This window comes from Dama dama, chromosome 11, assembly GCF_033118175.1.
Source record: "Dama dama isolate Ldn47 chromosome 11, ASM3311817v1, whole genome shotgun sequence".
Lineage (NCBI taxonomy): Eukaryota > Metazoa > Chordata > Mammalia > Artiodactyla > Cervidae > Dama > Dama dama.
Window position 1 is genome coordinate 1,140,688 of NC_083691.1, and position 21,067 is coordinate 1,161,754.

At 63.2% G+C, this 21,067-nt stretch overlaps 2 protein-coding genes across 2 annotated transcripts; one reads left to right on the forward strand and one right to left on the reverse strand.

Moving 5' to 3' along the window:
* Positions 1-1,078: 1,078 nt before the first annotated feature.
* On the reverse strand, positions 1,079-4,796 carry LOC133064288 (lipocalin-15-like). Its single transcript, XM_061154181.1, has 7 exons — positions 4,701-4,796; positions 4,182-4,321; positions 3,965-4,035; positions 3,688-3,798; positions 2,898-2,999; positions 2,604-2,665; positions 1,079-1,089 (listed from the first exon to the last, which is right to left on the reverse strand). The coding sequence occupies exons 1-6, from the start codon at positions 4,794-4,796 to the stop codon at positions 2,631-2,633; spliced, it is 555 nt and encodes a 184-aa protein (XP_061010164.1). The 3' UTR covers positions 1,079-1,089; positions 2,604-2,630.
* Positions 4,797-12,704: 7,908 nt separating this feature from the next.
* Positions 12,705-20,375, forward strand: LCN6 (lipocalin 6). Its single transcript, XM_061154199.1, has 6 exons — positions 12,705-13,090; positions 18,772-18,842; positions 19,327-19,437; positions 19,739-19,840; positions 20,053-20,078; positions 20,243-20,375. The coding sequence occupies exons 1-6, from the start codon at positions 12,705-12,707 to the stop codon at positions 20,243-20,245; spliced, it is 699 nt and encodes a 232-aa protein (XP_061010182.1). The 3' UTR covers positions 20,246-20,375.
* The last annotated feature ends 692 nt before the right edge of the window (positions 20,376-21,067 follow it).

Consider the following 21,067-nt stretch of genomic DNA (forward strand, 5'->3'; position numbering starts at 1 on the left):
GAGCAGGGTGGGGTGCCCGGGGAGGCTGATCCGGTCCTGGGCTGAGCCCGGAGCTGGGCTCATGAGCCAGGCCCCCAGGGGCTTGAGTTGGCAGAGGAGAGAGGACAGGAAGCCCAGGGCCACCCCCTGTCTTGGGGTGACCAGGCCGAGATGAGGATGGATGCACATACAGCTAACGGCTTCCTGCCCCACCTGCCAGGGCTGCAGGACGCCCGCGAGCAGTGAAGCAGGGCGTCCAGTGCCTTCCTGCCCCGCCACAGGCCCAGCCCTTTGAAGTGTGTGCTTCGGGCAGAATCGGATGCTGTGAGCTCCGCGGGGCATGGTGTCAGGGCAGGAGCTGCACGGGCCCCGGGCGTGGGGCGCTCCAGCCCCCCACCTCATCGAGGGTCAGCAGGGAGCCCAGCTGGGCCACTGGCTGGGCAAGTTGCCGACCTCTCTGCGTCTCAGTTTCCTCATGAGCAGACAAGGCGCCTGGCAGGCTCACCGCTCAGGCCCGAGGGTCCATTCAGGGGCACTCAGGCTGGGCCACAGGGAGGGGCTCAGGGTGCTCTGGCCACGACCGTGACCCATTCCCAAGCCTCACAGAGGCTCACCAACAAGCCCAAGGTCAAGGTCACAGCAACAGCAGGAAGGAAATCCCGACAAGCTGCACCCTGAAGCTCCCCTGCGGCTGCTCTGCCTCTATGGGTTCTGTGCCCCGATGGAGGCCCAGCCACAGGGCCGGGCTGCCCAGGGCACCTCGGTGTCCCCACAGGGGCCGTGAACCTATGGGGGCCGGGCCGGGGGACCCAGATGCTGCCTGTGGGTGCAGCCCCCATGGGGGCCACCCTTGGCTGGCGCCTCTCCCTCTGAGCCATAGTGCCCGTGCCTCAGTGGCTCCAGGAGCCCGGGTCACGGGAGGGCCCCAGGGCCCTCCCCGGCGGCCTCTCCAAAGAATCCAGGGGCCTGGAAACTGCAGAATCTGTTTATTGAGTGGAAGGGCGAGGCCCCAGGAGATGCCCGCGGAGGGTGGGGGATGGGGAGGTGCAGGGCTGGAGGGCCGTGGGTCAGGACGACTCGGGGTGACAGAACCTGCTGCTCCGGCTCGCCCTGCACAGACAGCAAAGGTCCGGTCACTCCTGGGACCCCCGAGTGGCCCTTCGCACAGCAGGGTGCCCCATCTACTCATCCCCCGAAAGGGCAAGGTGAGCGGATTCCGCCACCACCGAAGCTTCTGCAACTATGGAAACGCTCCCCCAAGGCAGCCCCTTCCCCCGAGGCCACAGCCCCAGTGCCACCCCTTACGGGCTCCCCAGGGACCCAGCCACTGTCCCCAGGGCCTCACCACGGCCTGGCTGGCAGAACAGCCACTTAACCCCGAAGAACCTACAGACGCAGCCCTGGAGAGGGGGTCCACGTAGGTGTGCACGTTACCCTAAAAGGTGCTTTTTCTAACATAATCCTGGGGGTGGGGCAGACAGGCTCATGCTCTCTGCACCTAGAACCTTCCTGATAGCACGTGACCCGATCCCTAAAGTTGCTGAAACAGGGACGGAGCCGGGACCCTGGGCCGCATTATTGAGACCACTGACAGTTGCAGCAGCCCAGTGCCCCCGGCGCAGCCCTGGGTGAACTCGGCCTGGCTGGGGGAGCGGAGTGAACTGAAGGGCGGAGGGGCGCTGCCCGCAGGCCACTCTGGAAGCCCCCACCTAACCTAACCATGCCAGGAGAGGCCGCAGGGGGGCCTCCTGACGCCGGCGACTGTCACATCGTGTCCGAGGTTTACTGTTCATGTAGGTTCCCAAGTTCTTCACAGGGAAGGGGGGTGAGGGGCCCGAGGGTCTCCTGTCCGCTTTGGGAGAAGGCATCCGCAAGAGCCCAGCTGCATCCATGTCCCAAGAGAGCCTGGGGACTCAGCCCTGTGACGGCAGCAAACCAGAAGGCCGTGGTTCCCACCTCGTGGGGCCCTTGGAAGAGGATGAGGACTCGGGAATCCCAAGGCAGCACCCCGTGTTCTGGGTGAGCCAGGGGCTGTGGGGACACAGGACACACTGTGCTGGATCGTATCCCTCCAAATCCATGTCCACTTGGAACTCCGAAAGTGCCCTTATGTGGAAATAAGGTCTCTGCAGATGTAATTGGTTGAAGATCTTCAGAGGGGATCACCCTGGATTTAGGGTATCCTTATAGGAGGGCAATCTGGCCTCTTAACAAGCGAAGCAGAGATGGGAGTGGTGGGTCGACAGGCCAAGGGTCGCCAGCAGTGCCGGCCGCTGGAAGAGGGAGGGATTCCCGCCCCCCCCCCCCCCCCCCCAGCCTCTAGGAGGAACAGCCCTGCCCAGTCCTTGACTCTGCACCTCTGGCCTCTAGGCTATGAGAGGGTAAATTCTTGTTGTTTTAAGCTACCCAGTTTGTGGTAGTTTGTTAGGGCAGCACTAGGTGATCAGGAGAGGCTCCCTGGAAGGGGTGATGTGTAAGTGGAGGCTTCAGGCACATGAGTGAGTATCCAGGGAGAACAAGAAATGCTGGGGGATCTGCTTGTGCAGACCTCAGGAGGTGTGAGGGCAGGAGGTCCGGGACACAGGCCCTGGAGAACGGGAGGGAGGTGCTACCCTGGCCCCTACCTGGGAAGGGCCAAGTCTCCGGAGCCCTCAGGGTGCGTCCCTGTCCCCCGGGAAGCACGCATCTGTAGAAAGACAGAGGGTCCCGAGAGGCTGGGCTGGCTGGGACTGCCCCCTGCCTCCTGCAGCCCCTCCCCATGCCAAGGGACCCTCTGGGAGCGGCCCCACCCCGGGCCCGGCCAACACACCCTTGGAAGACAGGGCTACCTCCTGCGGGCACCTCCCAGGACTCCGGAGGGGGGCGGGGCGGGGCTTTGGCAGGGCGGGGCTTTGGTGGGGCGGGGCTCGCGGGGGTACCTGACTTGGGCAGCATGGCCACCATGTCCGCTGACAGCCCCACCGTCGGGTAGAAGTTCTGGAAGGCCTCCAAGACTTGGGGACTCGCTTCTCGGGTCCGGCCTGGGGCAGAGCGGGGGCCCCTGTGAACCCCTGTGGGTCACGGAGGTGAGAGAGCCGGGCAGATGGGGGCCCCGGGGCTCACTGCCCTTTCCTGAAGGCTGACGGTAGGTCTGCCACCTGAGGTTGGGCAGGTTGTGCACTGATGAAAGTGCCTGCCTGGCTGAGGGGCCAGAGGGGACTGGAAGCTGCCCGGAAGGGCAGCCTTTCCCATTTCACACAGAGCACCTGGGAGCGTGAGGTGCCCGGCTGCTCTCCCAGACCCCGCGCCCCGGAGGCCCACCCCTTCAGACACTTTTACCTGCAGCTCCCAAAGCCAGCTTCCCGCCCTCACCCTGGCCTCTCCCCTTGGGGAGCTCTCCTGGTTCACTCTGCCAAGCCCTCGAGAAATTAAACCAGAATAGTATCGCAGCCCCTGCTCAGGGTGTCAGGCCGTAGGCCAAGCAGGGGAGGCGGGGTCTCCAGCCAGAGACAGGCCTGAGCTTTGGCCTGAGTGCCCATCCTTCAGAGGCCCCTCAGTTCAGCCGTACCCATCGGCAGCACTGGGGGTTCCGTCAGCCCCCACCCGGACCTGGTCCAGACTTGGGAGTGTGTGATGGGGTGGGCAGGGCCTGAGGAGGTGCCCCAGCGGGTGGGGTGGGGTCCAAGGGGGACAGTGGGTGGGGTCGGGGGGGTACGGGGGAGCCCTCACTGTAGAGCTGCACCATGGTGCTGAGCGCGCCCTCCAGCTCCTTGTAGATGTAGACCACGGCGAAGGAGCTGTAGTCCGTGTCCACCACGCGCACGTCCAGGTAGCCCAAGGCTGCAGAGGAGGCGGCTGGCTTTGGACAAGCGCACGGCGGAGCATCCACCCCACCCACATGGGGAAAGGGGGCGGGGCCCAGGCAGAGGCAGAGGAGGGCCCCGGGAGGGGAGGGGAGGGGCATGGGGGAGGGTCACCCATAGAGAAGGGGGTGGGGGTCACCTACCCGGGACTCGGAAGTGCCCCTGGGAACCCACTCTCAGGTACTCCGCATCCACTTGGTTACAGCCGTCCTCCCTGGGGGTGCACGCCCGCTCATTCTCGGCCCCGCCCACCCGGCCCCGTCCTGGGGTGCACAGCCCACTCACTCTCGGCCTGGCCCCGCCGGTCCACCCGGCCCCGCCTGTGCGCACCCCGCGCGCGCTCACGCCGCGCGCGCTCACCGGGGGAACTCCATGTGGACGTTGAGGTTGCCCCCCGCCGAGGCCTTGATGTCCCTGGTGGACATCAGGAGGTGGTCCTTCTTGCCCAAGAAGACCTTGCAGTCAGAGACCATGGAGACCACATACCAGAGGCCTGAGAACTGCAAGACAGCTCAATGACCAGAGGCCGGACTCTCCCCGCACCCGGACTGTGGGCCAGGAGGCTCACAGATTTGTCTGAAGCCCCGAGGCCGGGCCTCTCCGGAGTGTCCGAGCCCCTGTGCTGCCACTCACCTGGGGCAGGGCTGCTGGCCACTGGGAGCCTCAGTGCTCCCAGCTGTGAAGTGGGTCAGTAACTACCCACAAACAGGGTTATTTCAGGGTTAAATGGAAGGGACTCTAAAGGCTGTGCAGGCCCGGAACACCAAGCAAGCGTCCTACGGAGGCGGCAGGCTCCGCTAGAACACGGTCACTCTGGTTTCCAGCGGCAGCTCAGCCTGGACCCCCACCTGCATGGCACAGCATGGGGGCCTCTCGTACCTTGTTGGCATCAAAGTCTGGCTGCACCAGGACGTCAGCCTGAGCCGAGGACGGCCAGAGCAGCAGCAGGACGCAGCTCAGCAGTGTGGCCCCCATCCCCGTCTGCGCCCCCTGGCCCTGGCAATGGGTCCACCAGCCCCCTGTGGGCAGCTTTATAGCCCAGCCCGCAGTGGGGCCGGGCCAGCGAGCCGCCTGGGCAGTGGATGGCATCTCGGCCCCGGAAAAGCCAGCCCCTCTTTGTTCATTGTTTGGCACAATCGCTCGAGTGTCCCCATCGGCTCCAGGGGTCATTTCCGGGAGGGCTCTGGAGGGCTCTCACTTGGCTCAGGCCTTGCACCCCTGTGGGCACCGTGGCGGGAGCCCGGGGCCCTTGGGGGCGCCACTGGGAAGCACCCACGGTCAGGTTGCTCCAGCCAGGAGGCTCCTCCTTGGGGCCCAGGTCCCCCAGAGTCCTCACCCCGTCACCTCCCTGCACAGGAGCGGAGTCACCATCAGCCAGGCTTGGGGACCTTGTCTCAGGGGGACAGAGGTGACGTCAGAGGCCCGAGCAGCCCTGCCTCCTGCCCCTGGCTGGGCCTCCAGCAAGCCCATGTGGAGGGCGGGGCTGGGCCGCCACCTGGGGCGGATTATGGGGTCACGGCCACCTTATCACTGGTTGCATAAGTTTGCGGACCGCAATGTCGCCGGGGAGGCGCCACAGGCTGGTGGGGGCTCGGGCGGGCGAGGCCTCTCTCCAGGTGGCCTCTTCTGTCCTGTCAGGGGATGCCATTTGAGGAGCAGCACGTGGCCTGGGGCACTCAGAGTCCCCTGATCAGAGGCAGGCATCCCCAGGGAAGGTCAGCACTGAGCTCCCAGTGGAAGTGCGTTCAGGGTCGGAGAAGGACCCTCATCAGCCAGCGGGGTCGGGGGGAGCGGGGCGGCGGGACCGAGGGCTCCGGCTCACCGCCTCCACTGGGTTCAGGAGGCGCCAGCTCTCAACCAGATCCCAGAGCCCCGGACAGACGGCGGTGAGAGCCTTCCTGTGCAAATATTTACAAAACACCCATCTGATAAACGGCTTAAATCCTGAATCTATAGAGAACTCTCAAAACTTAAAAAGAAAAAAAAAAGCGAAATATTTCAAAAGATTCCAAATCAGAAAGCAAAGCCATGCAGAGAGGCTCCTGGGCATTCGTTCACTGTAAGGAGACGCCACCACAGGCCGGCAGGCTGGCCACTCTGTTTCCAAACCAAAGACACTGGATGGTCACCGCCCGGGTGGGGAATCGAGAGGGTGCGACGCCCTAGGCAATGGCTTGGCAGATTCTCTTGAAGGAAAACATTCAAATACCATGTGATTCGACAATCGCAAGCCTAGATATCTACCCAAGAAAAATGAGACACACTTTAGCCAAAACCTGCTGGTGGCTGGTCGTGAGATCTTACTGACAATCCCTAAAATACGGAAACAACCAAATACCATTCACGGGGCAGGACAAACAAGCATGAGACTCTCCAGACACACTGGCTCAGGGTAGCTCTCGGGTAAACCTCAAATGCCTTACGCCGAGTGAAGAAGCCAGTCTGGGAGGGTTACAGACTATGGCTCTAGAACACTGGAATCCTCAGGGACAGAAAGTGTGGCTGGAGGACGGATGGCCTGGCTGACGACAGAGTGGCTTGCGGAGACTCTGGGGTGATGGACTGTGGTGCGTTTGTCTAAACTTACAGAACCAAAGGGGGTGAGTTCCATAGCATGTAAATTATACCTCAACTTTTAAAAAATGTAAACTAGAGACTTGCCTGGTGGTCGAGTGGCTAAGACTCCGTGCTCCCAGTGCAGGGGTCCAGGTTCCATCCCTGGTCAGGGAACTAGCTCCCATGTGTCACAGCTAAAGGTCCTGTATGCCACAACGAAGACCCACTGCAGCCAGGTAAATAAACTTTTAAATGTAAACTACAGTATATATTTATACTTATATAGTGTAGATAGGCTGGACATGGAACAACTGACTGGTTCCAAGTAGGAAAAGGAGTCCGTCAAGGCTATATATTGTCACCCTGCTTATTTAACTTATATGCAGAGTACATCATGAGAAATGCTGGGCTGGAGGAAGCACAAGCTGGAATCAAGATTGCAGGGAGAAATATCAATAACCTCAGATATGCGGATGACACCATCCTTATGGCAGAAAGTGAAGAAGAACTAAAGAGCCTCTTGATGAAAGTGAAAGAGGAGAGTGAAAAAGTTGGCTTAAAGCTCAACATTCAGAAAACTAAGGTCATGGCATCCGGTCCATCACTTCATGGCAAATAGATGGGGAAACGGTGAAAATAGTGGCTGACTTTATTTTTTGGGGCTCCAAAATCACTGCAGATGGTGATTGCAGCCATGAAATTAAAAGACGCTTACTCCTTGGAAGGAAAGTTATGACCAATCTAGACAGCATATTAAAAAGCAGAGACATTACTTTGCCAACAAAGGTCCATCTAGTCAAGGCTATGGTTTTTCCAGTAGTCATGTACGGATGTGAGAGTTGGACTACAAAGAAAGTTGAGTGCCGAAGAATTGATGCCTCTGAACTGTGGTGTTGGAGAAGACTGTTGAGAGTCCCTTGGACTGCAAGGAGATCCAACCAGTCCATCCTAAAGGAAATCAGTCCTGGGTGTTCATTGGAAGGACTGATGTTGAAGCTGAAACTAATATTTTGGACACCTGATGCGAAGAGCTGACTCATTTGAAAAGGCCCTGATGTTGGAAAGATTGAAGGCAGGAGGAGAAGGGGACGACAGAGGATGAGATGGCTGGATGGCATCACCGACTCAATGGACATGAGTTTTGGTAAACTCCGAGAGCTGGTGATGGACAGGGAGGCCTGGTGTGCTGCGGTTCATGGGGTCGCAAAGAGTGGGACATGAGTGAGCGACTGAACTGAACTGAGTGTAGATAGGTAGGCAGGTAGACTGTATGAACTCTTCTCCCAAATGCCAGCTCTTGGGATGAGGGTCAGGGAGACAATGTGTCCGGAGCCCGCAAGTAAGATCCAAGTGTGGTAGGCAGAGGTCAGACCTCTAACCATAGAACTGTGGCGTGAGAGTAAGCAGGGATCAACGGACAGGTCACCACAGCCTGCAGACCTCCTGAGGACCCCCTTGAGCCTCAAGTGTGGGGCAGCTTCCGAGGCCACGGAGAACGCTCCCACCACCAGCATGCTCCCTGTCGGGGTCTGGAGACTCCCAAGTGCAGACCCACACCGAGGGCAAACCCACGCCGAGCACAAACCATCACCCAGCCCAGTGCCGCCCAGCTCCCAGCAGTCAGCCCAGCCCGCCCCCGCCCCATCCGGGACCTCTTGCTCATACCCTCCTGCCCAGGGGCCCTCTGGTCCCGTCCAGCCCCTCACCAGAGCCCCCGCTACTTGGGTTACTTCTCACCCTCCGCCTAGTCAGCAGCCTTCCTCAAACCCAGCCCACCCCCCCGTCTGTTTCCTGGTCACTTAGCACCATCCCAGTTATCTCCCCTGTGTTTATCTGTTCTCTGCTCTCCTGTTCTCTCCGTTCTCCTGTGAACCCCGAGACGGCAGGAGCCGCACCAGCCTGCAGGCCACCCGTCGGCCTCTGTTTCCCAAGCCCGGAGCACAGGGTCTGGAGGTGGAAGCTGCCCACTGACCCTTGTGAGTGAATGAGGGTCAGGCCCAAGTCGCTGTGACCCGCAGGTCTGCCAACTGGAAACCGCACAGCATGCATTTGCCTGCAGGCAGTGTCTGCGTGGCCACGTCCGGCTTGAGGTGGCCCTGAGTGCCTGGCGCTGCAGGCCCGGCCAGCAGCGGCTCAGTGGGGGCCCCGCACACACGGTGCGCCGGGCACGGCGGCCAGGGCCTCCGTCACGCCCTGCAGGCCTCAGCGCCGTGATGGAGGCTAACGCACGCTCTGCTGTGTGCAAAGGGGGTTTGTGGGGGCTCAGGACGAGGACGGGGGCACCGGTAGGAGAGGTGCCTTGGTGGGCGGTGGGCAGACCAGAGCTGGCGAGGCCCTGGACCCAAGAAGGTGCAGTCCCAGAAGTGGCCACAGGGCAGTAGCAAAGAGACGCCGCTCGCAGGGCTGGTGGAAGAGCTTAGATGGGGCCTGCGGTTCACAGAGCTGGGGAGGGGTCCCCTGGGGAGGGGTCCCCTAGAAGGAAAGCTGCTTACACTGAGGTGAGGTCTGCTGAAGGGCTGGGCTCCCCAGGTGGCGCCAGCGGTAAAGAACAAGCCTGCCAGTGAGGAGATGTGAGAGACGCAGGTTTGATCCCTGTGTCTGGAAGGTCCTCTGGAGGAGGGCATGGCAACCCACTCCAGTATTCTTGCCTGGAGAATCCCCATGGACAGAGGAGCCTGGTGGGCTACAGTCCGTGGGATCGCAGAGAGTTGGGCCAGACTGAAGCGAGTTTGCATTCATGCATTCCGATGAAGGGCTGCCAAGCTTCAAAACTGCCACCAACGAATGGATAGACAAACGTGGTCCATCCACATGTCGGAAGACTGTCCACATAACACGATGAACCTTGAAGACAGGGTGCTGGGTGAGAGGCCACGTGCTGCAGGAGCCCCCTGTGGGACACGCATGATAGCAAGTCCGCAGAGACAGAAAGGAGATTAGTGGTCACCAGGTGCTGGGCTGGGGGGTACTGTTTGATGCATGTGGGGTCTCCCTTTGGGGAGAAATGCCCCTGGGGGGCAGCGAGTTCTGCCAGGAAGCCGACATCTGGCTGAGAGCTGGGCCACATGGCAGGTGGACACAGCTCAGCCGGGGGGCGGGCAACAGCTGCCCAGGACAAAGAGAGCTGGGGGTGGGGGTCACAGGGAGGATTTCAGGGCTACAGAGCTGGTGGGATGGGGGTCACAGGGAGGCTTTCAGGGCTACAGAGCTGGCAGGGTGGGGGTCACAGGGAGGATTTCAGGGCTACAGAGCTGGCGGGGTGGGGGTCACAGGGAGGCTTTCTGGGCTACAGAGCTGGCGGGGTGGGGGTCACAGGGAGGCTTTCAGGGCTACAGAGCTGGCGGGGTGGGGGTCACAGGGAGGCTTTCAGGGCTACAGAGCTGGCGGGGTGGGGGTCACAGGGAGGATTTCAGGGCTACAGAGCTGGCGGGGTGGGGGTCACAGGGAGGCTTTCTGGGCTACAGAGCTGGCGGGGTGGGGGTCACAGGGAGGCTGTCAGGGCTACAGAGTTGGCGGGGTGGGGGTCACAGGGAGGCTTTCAGGGCTACAGAGCTGGCGGGGTGGGGGTCACAGGGAGGCTTTCTGGGCTACAGAGCTGGCGGGGTGGGGGTCACAGGGAGGCTTTCAGGGCTACAGAGCTGGCGGGGTGGGGGTCACAGGGAGGCTTTCAGGGCTACAGAGCTGGCAGGGTGGGGGTCACAGGGAGGCTTTCAGGGCTACAGAGCTGGCGGGGTGGGGGTCACAGGGAGGATTTCAGGGCTACAGAGCTGGCGGGGTGGGGGTCACAGGGAGGCTTTCTGGGCTACAGAGCTGGCGGGGTGGGGGTCACAGGGAGGCTTTCAGGGCTACAGAGCTGGTGGGATGGGGGTCACAGGGAGGCTTTCAGGGCTACAGAGCTGGCGGGGTGGGGGTCACAGGGAGGCTTTCAGGGCTACAGAGCTGGCGGGGTGGGGGTCACAGGGAGGCTTTCTGGGCTACAGAGCTGGCGGGGTGGGGGTCACAGGGAGGCTTTCAGGGCTACAGAGCTGGCGGGGTGGGGGTCACAGGGAGGCTTTCAGGGCTACAGAGCTGGCAGGGTGGGGGTCACAGGGAGGCTTTCAGGGCTACAGAGCTGGCAGGGTGGGGGTCACAGGGAGGATTTCAGGGCTACAGAGCTGGCGGGGTGGGGGTCACAGGGAGGCTTTCTGGGCTACAGAGCTGGCGGGGTGGGGGTCACAGGGAGGCTTTCAGGGCTACAGAGCTGGCGGGGTGGGGGTCACAGGGAGGCTTTCAGGGCTAGAGAGCTGGCGGGGTGGGGGTCACAGGGAGGATTTCAAGGCTAGAGAGCTGGTGGGGTGGGGGTCACAGGGAGGATTTCAGGGCTAGAGAGCTGGGGGGTTGGGGGTCACAGGGAGGATTTCAGGGCTACAGAGCTGGGGGATTGAGGGTCACAGGGAGGATTTCAAGGCTAGAGAGCTGGCGGGGTGGGGGTCACAGGGAGGCTTTCAGGGCTACAGAGCTGGCAGGGTGGGGGTCACAGGGAGGATTTCAGGGCTACAGAGCTGGCGGGGTGGGGGTCACAGGGAGGCTTTCAGGGCTACAGAGCTGGCGGGGTGGGGGTCACAGGGAGGATTTCAGGGCTACAGAGCTGGTGGGGTGGGGGTCACAGGATTTCAGGGCTAGAGAGCTGGGGGGTGGGGGTCACAGGGGGATTGGAGGGCTAGAGAGCTGGGGGGTGGGGGTCACAGGGAGGATTTCAGGGCTCCCAGGGGCTGCTCTGGGTGCTGAGCGGGAGCCAACAGGAAGGTCCTGGGAACGCTGGGTCCAAGGCCGCGCGGGAGGTGCTGAGCTCTGAGTGGCCACCATCCCCACCCGCTTCCTCCAGGCTCAGCGCCCAGGCTCACCCCCTAGGGTCCCCCAGTCTCCACAGCAGGCTGCCTGCTGCTGGGGGGGTGGGGGCGGGGGCATTGGCAGGGAGGAGCAGGGCAGCCGGGTCAATCCCAGCTGGGCCCCGCCGCCAACGGCTGACCGTGGCCAGCGCCCTACGTGTCGCTCCCGCCCCGCGGGCCCCTCCCGGGCTGGCGTCCACGCCATCCATCCAGCCTCCCGGTAAAAAGCGCTGGGAGCAGCTCTGGCTCGGCCTCCTGGGCCGGGGTCCTGCAGCCCCTGCCCGCTTCCTGGTCCAGTGCCCCCGGGCCCCCTCTGTGGAGCCACGGGGAGTCACCCCTGCCTGTGGTGGGCTGTCTGTGCCAGAGACCCCGGCCCCGGGGTCCTCCAGGCCTGGGGGAGGGTGACACTTCGCTGCAGGTCTGTGTGTGATGGGCTCTCTTTGGCCCCCTTTCCTGCAGGGCACGTCCTGTCTCCACACAGGGGTGGGGCACCGGCCTATCTGAGGTCCTTCCGGGGAAGGCCCAGCAGGACAGACGGCTTCATCTTTCGTCAGCTTCCAAGCTGCCTGTCCTGTGTCCACAGCACCCCGGAAGCCGGCCAGCAGGGGAGGCCGGGTGCTGTGGTTCGCAGGGCCCCCCTCCCCGGGAGGGCATCCTCCCAGGTACTTCCACTTGGGTTTTGGGGCCTCAGACAGATCCTGCCAAACCCTGTGACCTCCGCTCCCAGGCAGGGTCTCCACTGACCCAGAGTGGGCAGCCCAGGTCCAGGGAAAGCTCTCATGTGGCCTTGGGGGCCCGGCCAGGCTCATGGTGAGCAGAGGTGGGAGGCATCAGAGTGCGGCTGCCCAGAGAGTGGGCAGGTCCGGATGGGTGGGTGGGTGGCGGAAGGCACAGGGCATTCCAGTTAGGTGCTGGCCGTGGAGGGGCAGGAGACAAGGGGCAGCCAGGCAGGAAGGTGGGTGGGCCAGGAGTGGGTGAGAGCTTCAAAGAAACGGTGGGGGGTAAATTTTGTATTTTTAATGCCTAAAACAAAAGATACCCCAAACCGCAGCTTCTGGAGGAAGTTTGTTCTTGCCTCTCTTCTCAGACATGACCTTGGCCTGGGTTCAAGAGCAGGGTCTCTGGCCCTCCTAGACTGAGAGAGAGAGGGGTGGCTCCCTGAAAGGGAGGGGATGGTGCAGCCAGGGGCAGGATGCTCATTCTGCAAACTTCCAAGTGGAGGGCCGCTGGAGAAGCTGGGGTGGCATGAAGGTGTCCGTGTGGAAGGGGCCCTGCACACGGTCCCGGCCCCTCCCTGCTCCCCGGCGTGGCTGGAGGGCGAGGAGAGAGGCAGGAGGCAGCCTGGCGGTGAGCAGCCGCCCACAGCACTGCGTTCAGAGTCATATAAACGGGCGTCCAGAGGCAGGAGGGCTGCTCATCCCGGGCCCGGGCAGGTCGCTGGTGTGTGGACCTCGGGAGGATGAGCGCTGTGCTGCTGGCCGCCCTCCTGGCTGTGGTCTCGGCGCCCAGCGCCCGGGCCGTGTGGCTGGGGAGGCTGGACCCTCAGCAGGTGATGGCTCCCCTGCGCCGGCGCGGGTCTGGGGCCACTTGCATCCTTGGGCCTTTGTGGTCTCTGGGCTCCCCCGGGGCCCCCCAGACCACAGGGGCTGCAGGAGGCTGGGCTGGGGTTGGAGGGACGGCCCCTCACCTGCAACCCCTCCCTCAGCTCATGGGGTCCTGGTATGTCCTCGCCGTGGCCTCGGGGGAGAAGGACTTCGCGCTGGAGAAGGCCACAAAGAGCGTCGAGGGGGTCGAGGTGATGCTGACGTCCCAGAACACCCTGAAGATGCGGGCTTCCCGGCATAGGTGGGTGGGGCGGGGGGCACGGCTGGGTGGCCAGGCCGCCCTCCCCTCCCTCTGCACCGGGCTTTGCTGTGAGCTCCACCGTCCGCCTGGTCTCCGGGGTCTGTGTCCTGGACTTTGGCTGGGGGGCGCCCCTGGGTGGGACTCACGCCTTCTCCAGCGAGGCCAGCACAGCCTCTGACTGCCCCCTCTGCCCCGGCCCTTGGGCAGCTTGGCAGCAGCTCTGGTCAGCGGGAGAGGCTGCTTCTTTGTTCAAGGCCCTCCTGAGTGGCTGCTCAAGATGGGTCTGTGCATTTAAGCCCACATGGTCCGGGGGGCCCTGGGGGAGCCCGGAGACCACGAAGCCCCGAGCACCCGCGCCACCTAAGTGTCCAAGTCCCCGCCTGTCGCTCAGGGTGGCTGCTGGGACGCTATCCCTGCCCTGGAGTCATCACGCAGGCTGAGTGGCCGGTGGCCCCGTCCCGAGAGGAGGCTGACTGCCCTGCTCCTTCCCGCAGCCGAGCCTGCTGTGGCTGCCGCCCAGCTGGGCTGGACCGGCCGTGGAAAAGCCAGGACAGGGGACATGGGGCTTGGGGCGGGCGCCTGCTGTGCTGGGTGAACACACGGTCACACGCGTCATGGGCTGTAGCCCGAAAGCCATGTGGCTCAGAGTCCTAACAAGGCTCCAACATGTTCCATCCAAACACGGAGGCTTGGCATCCGGAAGGCCAGGCCCCGTGGGACAGCCGTGGACGGTGAGGGGATGAGGGCGCTTGCAGGGGCGGGGTCTCCCAGCCCTTTCTGGCGTTCGCTTGTGGGTACCGTCGGCCAGCAGCCTCGCTCCCTACGGCTAGGAGGCGCGTGTGTCTGAGGACCTCGGCCACAGCGGGGCGGAAGGGGCGGGGCCCGGGGCGGGCGGAAGGGGCGGGGCCCGGGACCCCGGGGCGGGGCGGAAGGGGCGGGGCCGGGCCCGGGGGCGGGGCGCACACTTACCGCAGGGCTGAAGGACGGGCAAGAGGGCGCTCCGTTTTGTTGTTTAAGGTGAATTTCCTGTGTTGGTCTTCGAATAGGAAACGCGGCTACCTGGTTCAAAGATCAGAGCCCCCTGGCGCTTTCCTGGGGGTCCAAGGGTTAGGACGCCGTGCTCTCACGGCCAAGGGCCCCAGTTCGATCCCTGGCGGCGAACTGAGATCCCACAAACTGTGCCGAGTGGCCAAAAGCAACGGGGAGGTGGACAGCGGGGGTCTTTCCCCCCCTCTTCAGCCAGCGGCCCCCTCCCAGCAGGCAGCCCAGGTTTTGATCTGTGATGGCTCTTCGGAGATGTTCAGGAACACGCGAGCACATGCAAGTCTTTCAGTACTCAGGCAAGCCACAGTTTGGTGTCAGCCCCCCCAGGGTCTCTGCCCTCTTTTGAAACATTTAAGATTTAATTCTCTTTTGCTTTTCTTAAAGTTTTAAAAGCTGTGGTAAGATAAACATAACACCTTAACCGTTCTAAGTGCGCAGGTCAAGGGCATCAAATACGCTCAGATTGGGCAAACCTCACCAGCCTCTCCGGTACTTTCTCACCTTCTCAGACGGACCCCCTGTCCCCCGCAGACCCTCACTCCCCGTCCCCTCCCGCCGCCCCTGGCTGCACCATCTGCTTCCGTCTCTGTGGGTTTCATCCCTCTAGGGCCTCACATGAGTGGACCCTGCATTAGTCTTTTTTAAAGAAACAGTGTTGTTTGAGTCTTTATGTTCGTTCTGGCCCTGCTGGGTCGCTATGCTGTGTGGCTTGCTCTGGGGTGGAGGGTGGGGGCTACTCTCAGCTGCACAGGCCTCTCTTCTCCTGTTTTGGAACACGGGCTCTAGAGAATGGGCCCAGTTGCTCTGCAGCATGTGGGATCCTCCCAGACCAGGGACCGAACCCTTGTCTCCTGCTTTGGCGGGCACATTCTCTACCACTGAGGTAAGGACGTGGTAGGAAGCCCCTATGTTTGTCTTGTGTCTGGTTTATCAGAACATACTGCCCTCTAGGTTCACCCATGTTGCGAGCTGTGTTGTAATTTCCTTCTTGAAGGCCGAGTAATATTCCACCACAGGGATAGACCACATCTAGCTCCCTTTCATTCATTGATAGATGTCTGGATTGCTTCTGGCTTTTGGGCCTTGAGAACATGGGTGTGCAAATATCTCTTTGAGACCCTGTTTTCAATTCTTTTGGAGACACACCCAGATTGTGGGATTATTGGGTCATCTGCTGACTCTGTGACTTTTTTTGAGAAACTTTTTTCACAGCCAAGTAATACTCCTCTGGGCTGCCTTCCAGGGCTCTGCTGATGGGCAGACAGCGATCTCCAGTCTTTCGCAACTGGAAACACACCTAGGGGCGTGAACATTGGTGCACCGGCCTGGGAGGGACAAATCCCTGGAGCTGAAGTGCGTCTGCCCTTCTTTCTCCGTGTCACATGAGGCGTGTGCCCCGAGCTGGTGCAGGACTGGGTGTCTGCTTGCCCTAAGTTCTTGGCCATCTGATGGGTGACCGATGGCCCCACGGTTGTTTTTACTGCCTCCTGTGATCACAGGGGGGCGGGCATCTTGGGGCCTATTCCTTCTGGGGCTCCTCCCCAGCCCAGCGTCTGTTCATGTCTTTTGCATATTTTTTCCTGGGGTAGGTTTTTATTGACATGCAAGAACACTTAGGTATCGGTGATTTTGGCCACGGTCTGTAATAAAGGTTAGTTGCAAATTTATTTCCCAGTCTGTCATTCTTCTTACACCTTCGAGCAGTTTTTGGTAAGAAGAGTTCTTTCTGTGTTTGTGTGGATTAACTCCGGCTCCTTTTTAGGGCCTCTGGGTCTTGTGATGTAGTTGTTAGGAGGTCTTTACGTCTCCCTGGAGCTGAGAGGCCTCTGCTCTCTGACCTGCTCAGGGCTACGCCCTGGGGACCTGCGAGGTGTGACTGTTGATGGACGTCCAGCTGCCCTGCACCCCTCGCCCGGGGTCCCTCTTCCTCCACTGGCCGGAGATGCTCGCTTCGTGACGCGCTAACCTCCTGGGCATTTTGCTTCATTTCCAGACTCTTCTGTTCCTTCAATCAGTCTGCTTTTGTGCCCGTGAGTCGGGTTGCTTCCCCTCTCGTGGCTCCGCGTTGTTAGGTCATCGGCTGGTTCTCGCTGGTGATGCCCCTTTCAGGCTTTTCCTCCTTACTCCTGGGTCTTGCAGGGAACTTGGCCGTGGGCTTGTCTTGCTGCGCTCACAGAAGGCAATCTGCTCATTTTACGGTTGGACGGCTTAGGGACACTGGCCTCTTTAGACGTGGAGTCGCTTTACCCCAAACTGCAGACCCCCTGTTGGTCTCAGGCCCCTTTCATGCCCTCAGCAACGCTCCCAAGTTTTCTCCATGTGGATCTGGCAAAGCAGGTCCCTCGGGAGGTAGCCGGCCTGCGGCCCCGAGGGGTCGCCTGCGGTCGAGGGCAGGGTTTCTGGGTAACTGCAGCCCCGAGGGGTCACCTGCGGTTGAGGGCAGGGTTTCTGGGTAACTGCGGCCCCGAGGGGTCACCTGCGGTCGAGGGCAGGGTTTCTGGGTAACTGCGGCCCCGAGGGGTCACCTGCGGTCGAGAGCAGGGTTTCTGGGTAACTGCGGCCCCGAGGGGTCACCTGCGGTCGAGGGCAGGGTTTCTGGGTAACTGCGGCCCCGAGGGGTCACCTGCGGTCGAGGGCAGGGTTTCTGGGTAACTGCGGCCCCGAGGGGTCACCTGCGGTCGAGGGCAGGGTTTCTGGGTAACTGCGGCCCCGAGGGGTCACCTGCGGTTGAGGGCAGGGTTTCTGGGTAACTGCGGCCCCGAGGGGTCACCTGCGGTTGAGGGCAGGGTTTCTGGGTAACTGCACCCCCGAGGGGTCACCTGCGGTTGAGGGCAGGGTTTCTGGGTAACTGCGGCCCCGAGGGGTCACCTGCGGTTGAGGGCAGGGTTTCTGGGTAACTGCGGCCCCGAGGGGTCACCTGAGGTTGAGGGCAGGGTTTCTGGGTAACTGCGGCCCCGAGGGGTCACCTGAGGTTGAGGGCAGGGTTTCTGGGTAACTGCACCCCCGACGGGTCACCTGCGGTTGAGGGCAGGGTTTCTGGGTAACTGCACCCCCGACGGGTCACCTGCGGTTGAGGGCAGGGTTTCTGGGTAACTGCGGCCCCGAGGGGTCACCTGCGGTTGAGGGCAGGGTTTCTGGGTAACTGCGGCCCCGAGGGGTCACCTGCGGTTGAGGGCAGGGTTTCTGGGTAACTGCACCCCCGACGGGTCACCTGCGGTTGAGGGCAGGGTTTCTGGGTAACTGCAGCCCCCGGCGGGTCACCTGCGGTTGAGGGCAGGGTTTCTGGGTAACTGTGGCCCCGAGGGGTCACCTGAGGTTGAGGGCAGGGTTTCTGGGTAACTGCGGCCCTGAGGGGTCGCCTGCGGTTGAGGGCAGGGTTTCTGGGTAACTGCGGCCCCGAGGGGTCACCTGCGGTTGAGGGCAGGGTTTCTGGGTAACTGCAGCCCCCGGCGGGTCACCTGCGGTTGAGGGCAGGGTTTCTGGGTAACTGCGGCCCCGAGGGGTCGCCTGAGGTTGAGGGCAGGGTTTCTGGGTAACTGCGGCCCCGAGGGGTCGCCTGCGGTTGAGGGCAATGTTTCTGGGTAACTGCGGCCCCGAGGGGTCACCTGAGGTTGAGGGCAGGGTTTCTGGGTAACTGCGGCCCCGAGGGGTCACCTGAGGTTGAGGGGAGGGTTTCTGGGTAACTGCGGCCCCGAGGGGTCGCCTGAGGTTGAGGGCAGGGTTTCTGGGTAACTGCGGCCCCGAGGGGTCGCCTGCGGTTGAGGGCAATGTTTCTGGGTAACTGCGGCCCCGAGGGGTCACCTGAGGTTGAGGGCAGGGTTTCTGGGTAACTGCGGCCCCGAGGGGTCACCTGAGGTTGAGGGCAGGGTTTCTGGGTAACTGCGGCCCCGAGGGGTCACCTGAGGTTGAGGGCAGGGTTTCTGGGTAACTGCGGCCCCGAGGGGTCGCCTGCGGTCGAGGGCAGGGTTTCTGGGTAACTGCGGCCCCGAGGGGTCGCCTGCGGTCGAGGGCAGGGTTTCTGGGTAACTGCGGCCCCGAGGGGTCGCCTGAGGTCGAGGGCAGGGTTTCTGGGTAACTGCGGCCCCGAGGGGTCGCCTGCGGTTGAGGGCAGGGTTTCTGGGTAACTGCGGCCCCGAGGGGTCACCTGCGGTCGAGGGCAGGGTTTCTGGGTAACTGCGGCCCCGAGGGGTCACCTGCGGTTGAGGGCAGGGTTTCTGGGTAACTGCGGCCCCGAGGGGTCACCTGCGGTTGAGGGCAGGGTTTCTGGGTAACTGCGGCCCCGAGGGGTCACCTGCGGTTGAGGGCAGGGTTTCTGGGTAACTGCGGCCCCGAGGGGTCACCTGAGGTTGAGGGCAGGGTTTCTGGGTAACTGCGGCCCCGAGGGGTCACCTGCGGTTGAGGGCAGGGTTTCTGGGTAACTGCGGCCCCGAGGGGTCACCTGCGGTTGAGGGCAGGGTTTCTGGGTAACTGCGGCCCCAAGGGGTCACCTGCGGTTGAGGGCAGGGTTTCTGGGTAACTGCGGCCCCCGAGGGGGAGGCAGAGTCCCCTGAAGCCACGCTGGCCCGGTCTGGGCGGCCGAACCTGCCTCCTGGTCCTGCACCTGGACCTGGGTGACGATGGATCCTTCTCTGCTCCAGGATGGAGAGATGCCACCTGCAGGCTGTGGAGCTGCAGAGACAAAATTCCGGATGGGTCTTCGGGAATCCCTGTAAGGATGACGGCCACGGCAGTCCTTCTGGGCAGCTTGGGGACTCCTGCAGTCCCCTGACTGCCTTCTGCCCCCAGCGGCCTTGGGTCTCCCACCCCAGCTGCATCCCCAGGCCCCTGTGCGCCGGGTCTGCCCTTCAGGACGGGGAGAGGCAGCTCCACCCCAGCTCCAGGGGCACTCCTCCGGGAACTGGGAGGTCCTCAGGGCCAGTCCTGAGGACAGAGGGCCTGACCTCGGCCAGCAGCTCAGCGGGACCCCAGCCTTCCAGCTATGGTGTCTAGGGAGGTGGGCACGGGTGGGAGTGTCCCGTGGGGACCGGATCTGAGGAGGGTGGCCCAGGATGACGTGGGGCTCACCCGCCATCCCTCGACCACCTGGAGACCCTGTGTGCCGGGGCTGGGTGGGGGCAGGGGACCAAGGGGACCCAGCCTGGGGGCTCTTGGTCGGCTGAGGCCTGACGCCCCCCGGGGACGCCTGTCTCTAGCCCTAGGCGTGCTGGAGTACCGGGTGCTGGGCACCAACTTCAGGGACTACGCCATAGTGTTCACGCAGCTGGAGGCCCAGGAGGAGGCCTTCAGCACGGTGGAGCTGTACAGTGAGTGCGCGGGGCTCCTCCTGCAGGGGTGCGGGCCTCCGCCCACCTCGCACCAGCCTCATCCCAGCCAGAAACCACCCCCCAGCCCTGCACCTGCCTCCTGGGTGCCCCCTCCCCACGCACAGCCCCTCCCTGCTCAGGAGTGATCCCGCCTGGAGGGGGCAGGCGGGGGGCCGCATGTGGCGAAGAGCCTTGGGCTCAGAGGGTGTGGAGTCCCGCCTCTGCGGGTTCTTGGGGTGGGCCCCTCCCCTGGGCCCCTCCCCGCCCTCAGTCCCGCCGGGCTCTTCTGCCTCCCCGGCAGGCCGGACAGCCCTAGCCAGTCAGGAGGCTCTGGGCCGCTTTGCCAAGTGGAGCCGGAGCCTGGGCTTCCTGTCGCAGCAGCAGGCCGAGCTCCAGAGGGATTGTGAGTGTCGCCGGACGCCGGGGGGCCGCTTGCCGGCTCGGGGACCTTCCTGGCCTTGGGGAGTCAGGCCGAGCTCAGGGGGGCTTCAAGGGGTCACCTGCTCCCTGCCCAGCGTCAGGCCTGCGGGGTGGGCGGGGCAGGCGGTGTGCGGGGCCCCGGGTGCCGGTGGGCGAGGGGCCGGCCGTCCTCACCATGGCCCCTTTCCTCCCCAGTCACCTGCGCACACAAGGTCTTCCTGGTAAGTGGCCCCCCGAGCACCCCTCCCCTCCATGTGGTAGGAGAGGCCTGGGGGCCCCCGGCCCCTCTCGTCCGGAGGCTCCCCCGAGGGCAGGGCTGGGGGCCCCGGGGAGCCGATGCCTCTGCGGCCGAGTCCAGGGTGCCCGTGCTCCTCTTGGTTCCCAGTGAACGCGGCAGCCCCCAGGGGCCCGGAGGAGGCTGGACGGACGCTGCCCTCCTCGCCCAGCCGCCCAGGGGCTGGGTGGGGGCCGCCTGCTCCCAGGGGCCCTTGCTGCGGCTTCAAATAAAGCAGTTCCACAAACCCTCCCGTGGTCTCTTGCGTCTGTCCAAGCAGGGCCCTGGGCCGAAGACCACTGCTCCTCCCGGGGGATCACCCTGGGCCCTGGGCCGACAGGAGGCCCGTCTGCCTGATCTGGAGCCAGACCCTGTGGTCTGGGTGACGTGTGGGCAGGGCACTGGGCTGGGGCGCCCAGGGCGTGAGAGCTTGGCTTTTCCTGGGGTCCTGGGGCAGGGCGGGGGCCAGGGACCCCAGAGAGCCTGAGTCTGTCTGTCTTCCTGTGTCCAGAAGTCCTGGCAGGAGCAGGGGCCGTTGGGGAAGCTGGACCCGGAGCAGGGTGGGGGTCACTTCTCACTTGTGATGATATCGGGTGCACACACACACAGACGTATGTGAGCACACGCGTGTACATACAAACACATACACATGTCAGGACCTGCCAAGGGCATCATGCAGGCGGCCCCAGTGTCAGCGCCAGCACTGTCCAAAGACCCCGCTTCCTGTGTGCATGCCCTGTGGAGTGACTCAGTGTCCCATCCAGCCTTTGTCCCCTCCCGGGGGTTGGGGGGCTAGGATAGGAGCACCACCAACCTCCCTGACAGGTGCCACGGCTCCAGGGGACACTCAGTGACCCGAGGCCCAGGAAGTGACCTCAGGATCATCGAGGCCTCTGTCTTCTGGGGTGTCCCAGGCCGGCTCCGAGGGCCAAGGGC

Excerpts from the sequence above, each read along its gene's own strand:
- LOC133064288 (XM_061154181.1), bottom strand. The coding sequence starts at position 4,796 with ATGGGGGCCACACTGCTGAGCTGCGTCCTGCTGCTGCTCTGGCCGTCC. Across the intron at positions 3,799-3,964 it reads GGGGCACTTCCGAGTCCCGG|CCTTGGGCTACCTGGACGTG; the intron begins GTAGGTGACCCC and ends CCTCCTCTGCAG. Across the intron at positions 2,666-2,897 it reads GGCCATGCTGCCCAAGTCAG|ATGCGTGCTTCCCGGGGGAC; the intron begins GTACCCCCGCGA and ends GTCTTTCTACAG.
- LCN6 (XM_061154199.1), top strand. The coding sequence starts at position 12,705 with ATGAGCGCTGTGCTGCTGGCCGCCCTCCTGGCTGTGGTCTCGGCGCCC. Across the intron at positions 18,843-19,326 it reads ATGGGTCTTCGGGAATCCCT|CCCTAGGCGTGCTGGAGTAC; the intron begins GTAAGGATGACG and ends GCCTGTCTCTAG. Across the intron at positions 19,841-20,052 it reads GGCCGAGCTCCAGAGGGATT|TCACCTGCGCACACAAGGTC; the intron begins GTGAGTGTCGCC and ends TTTCCTCCCCAG.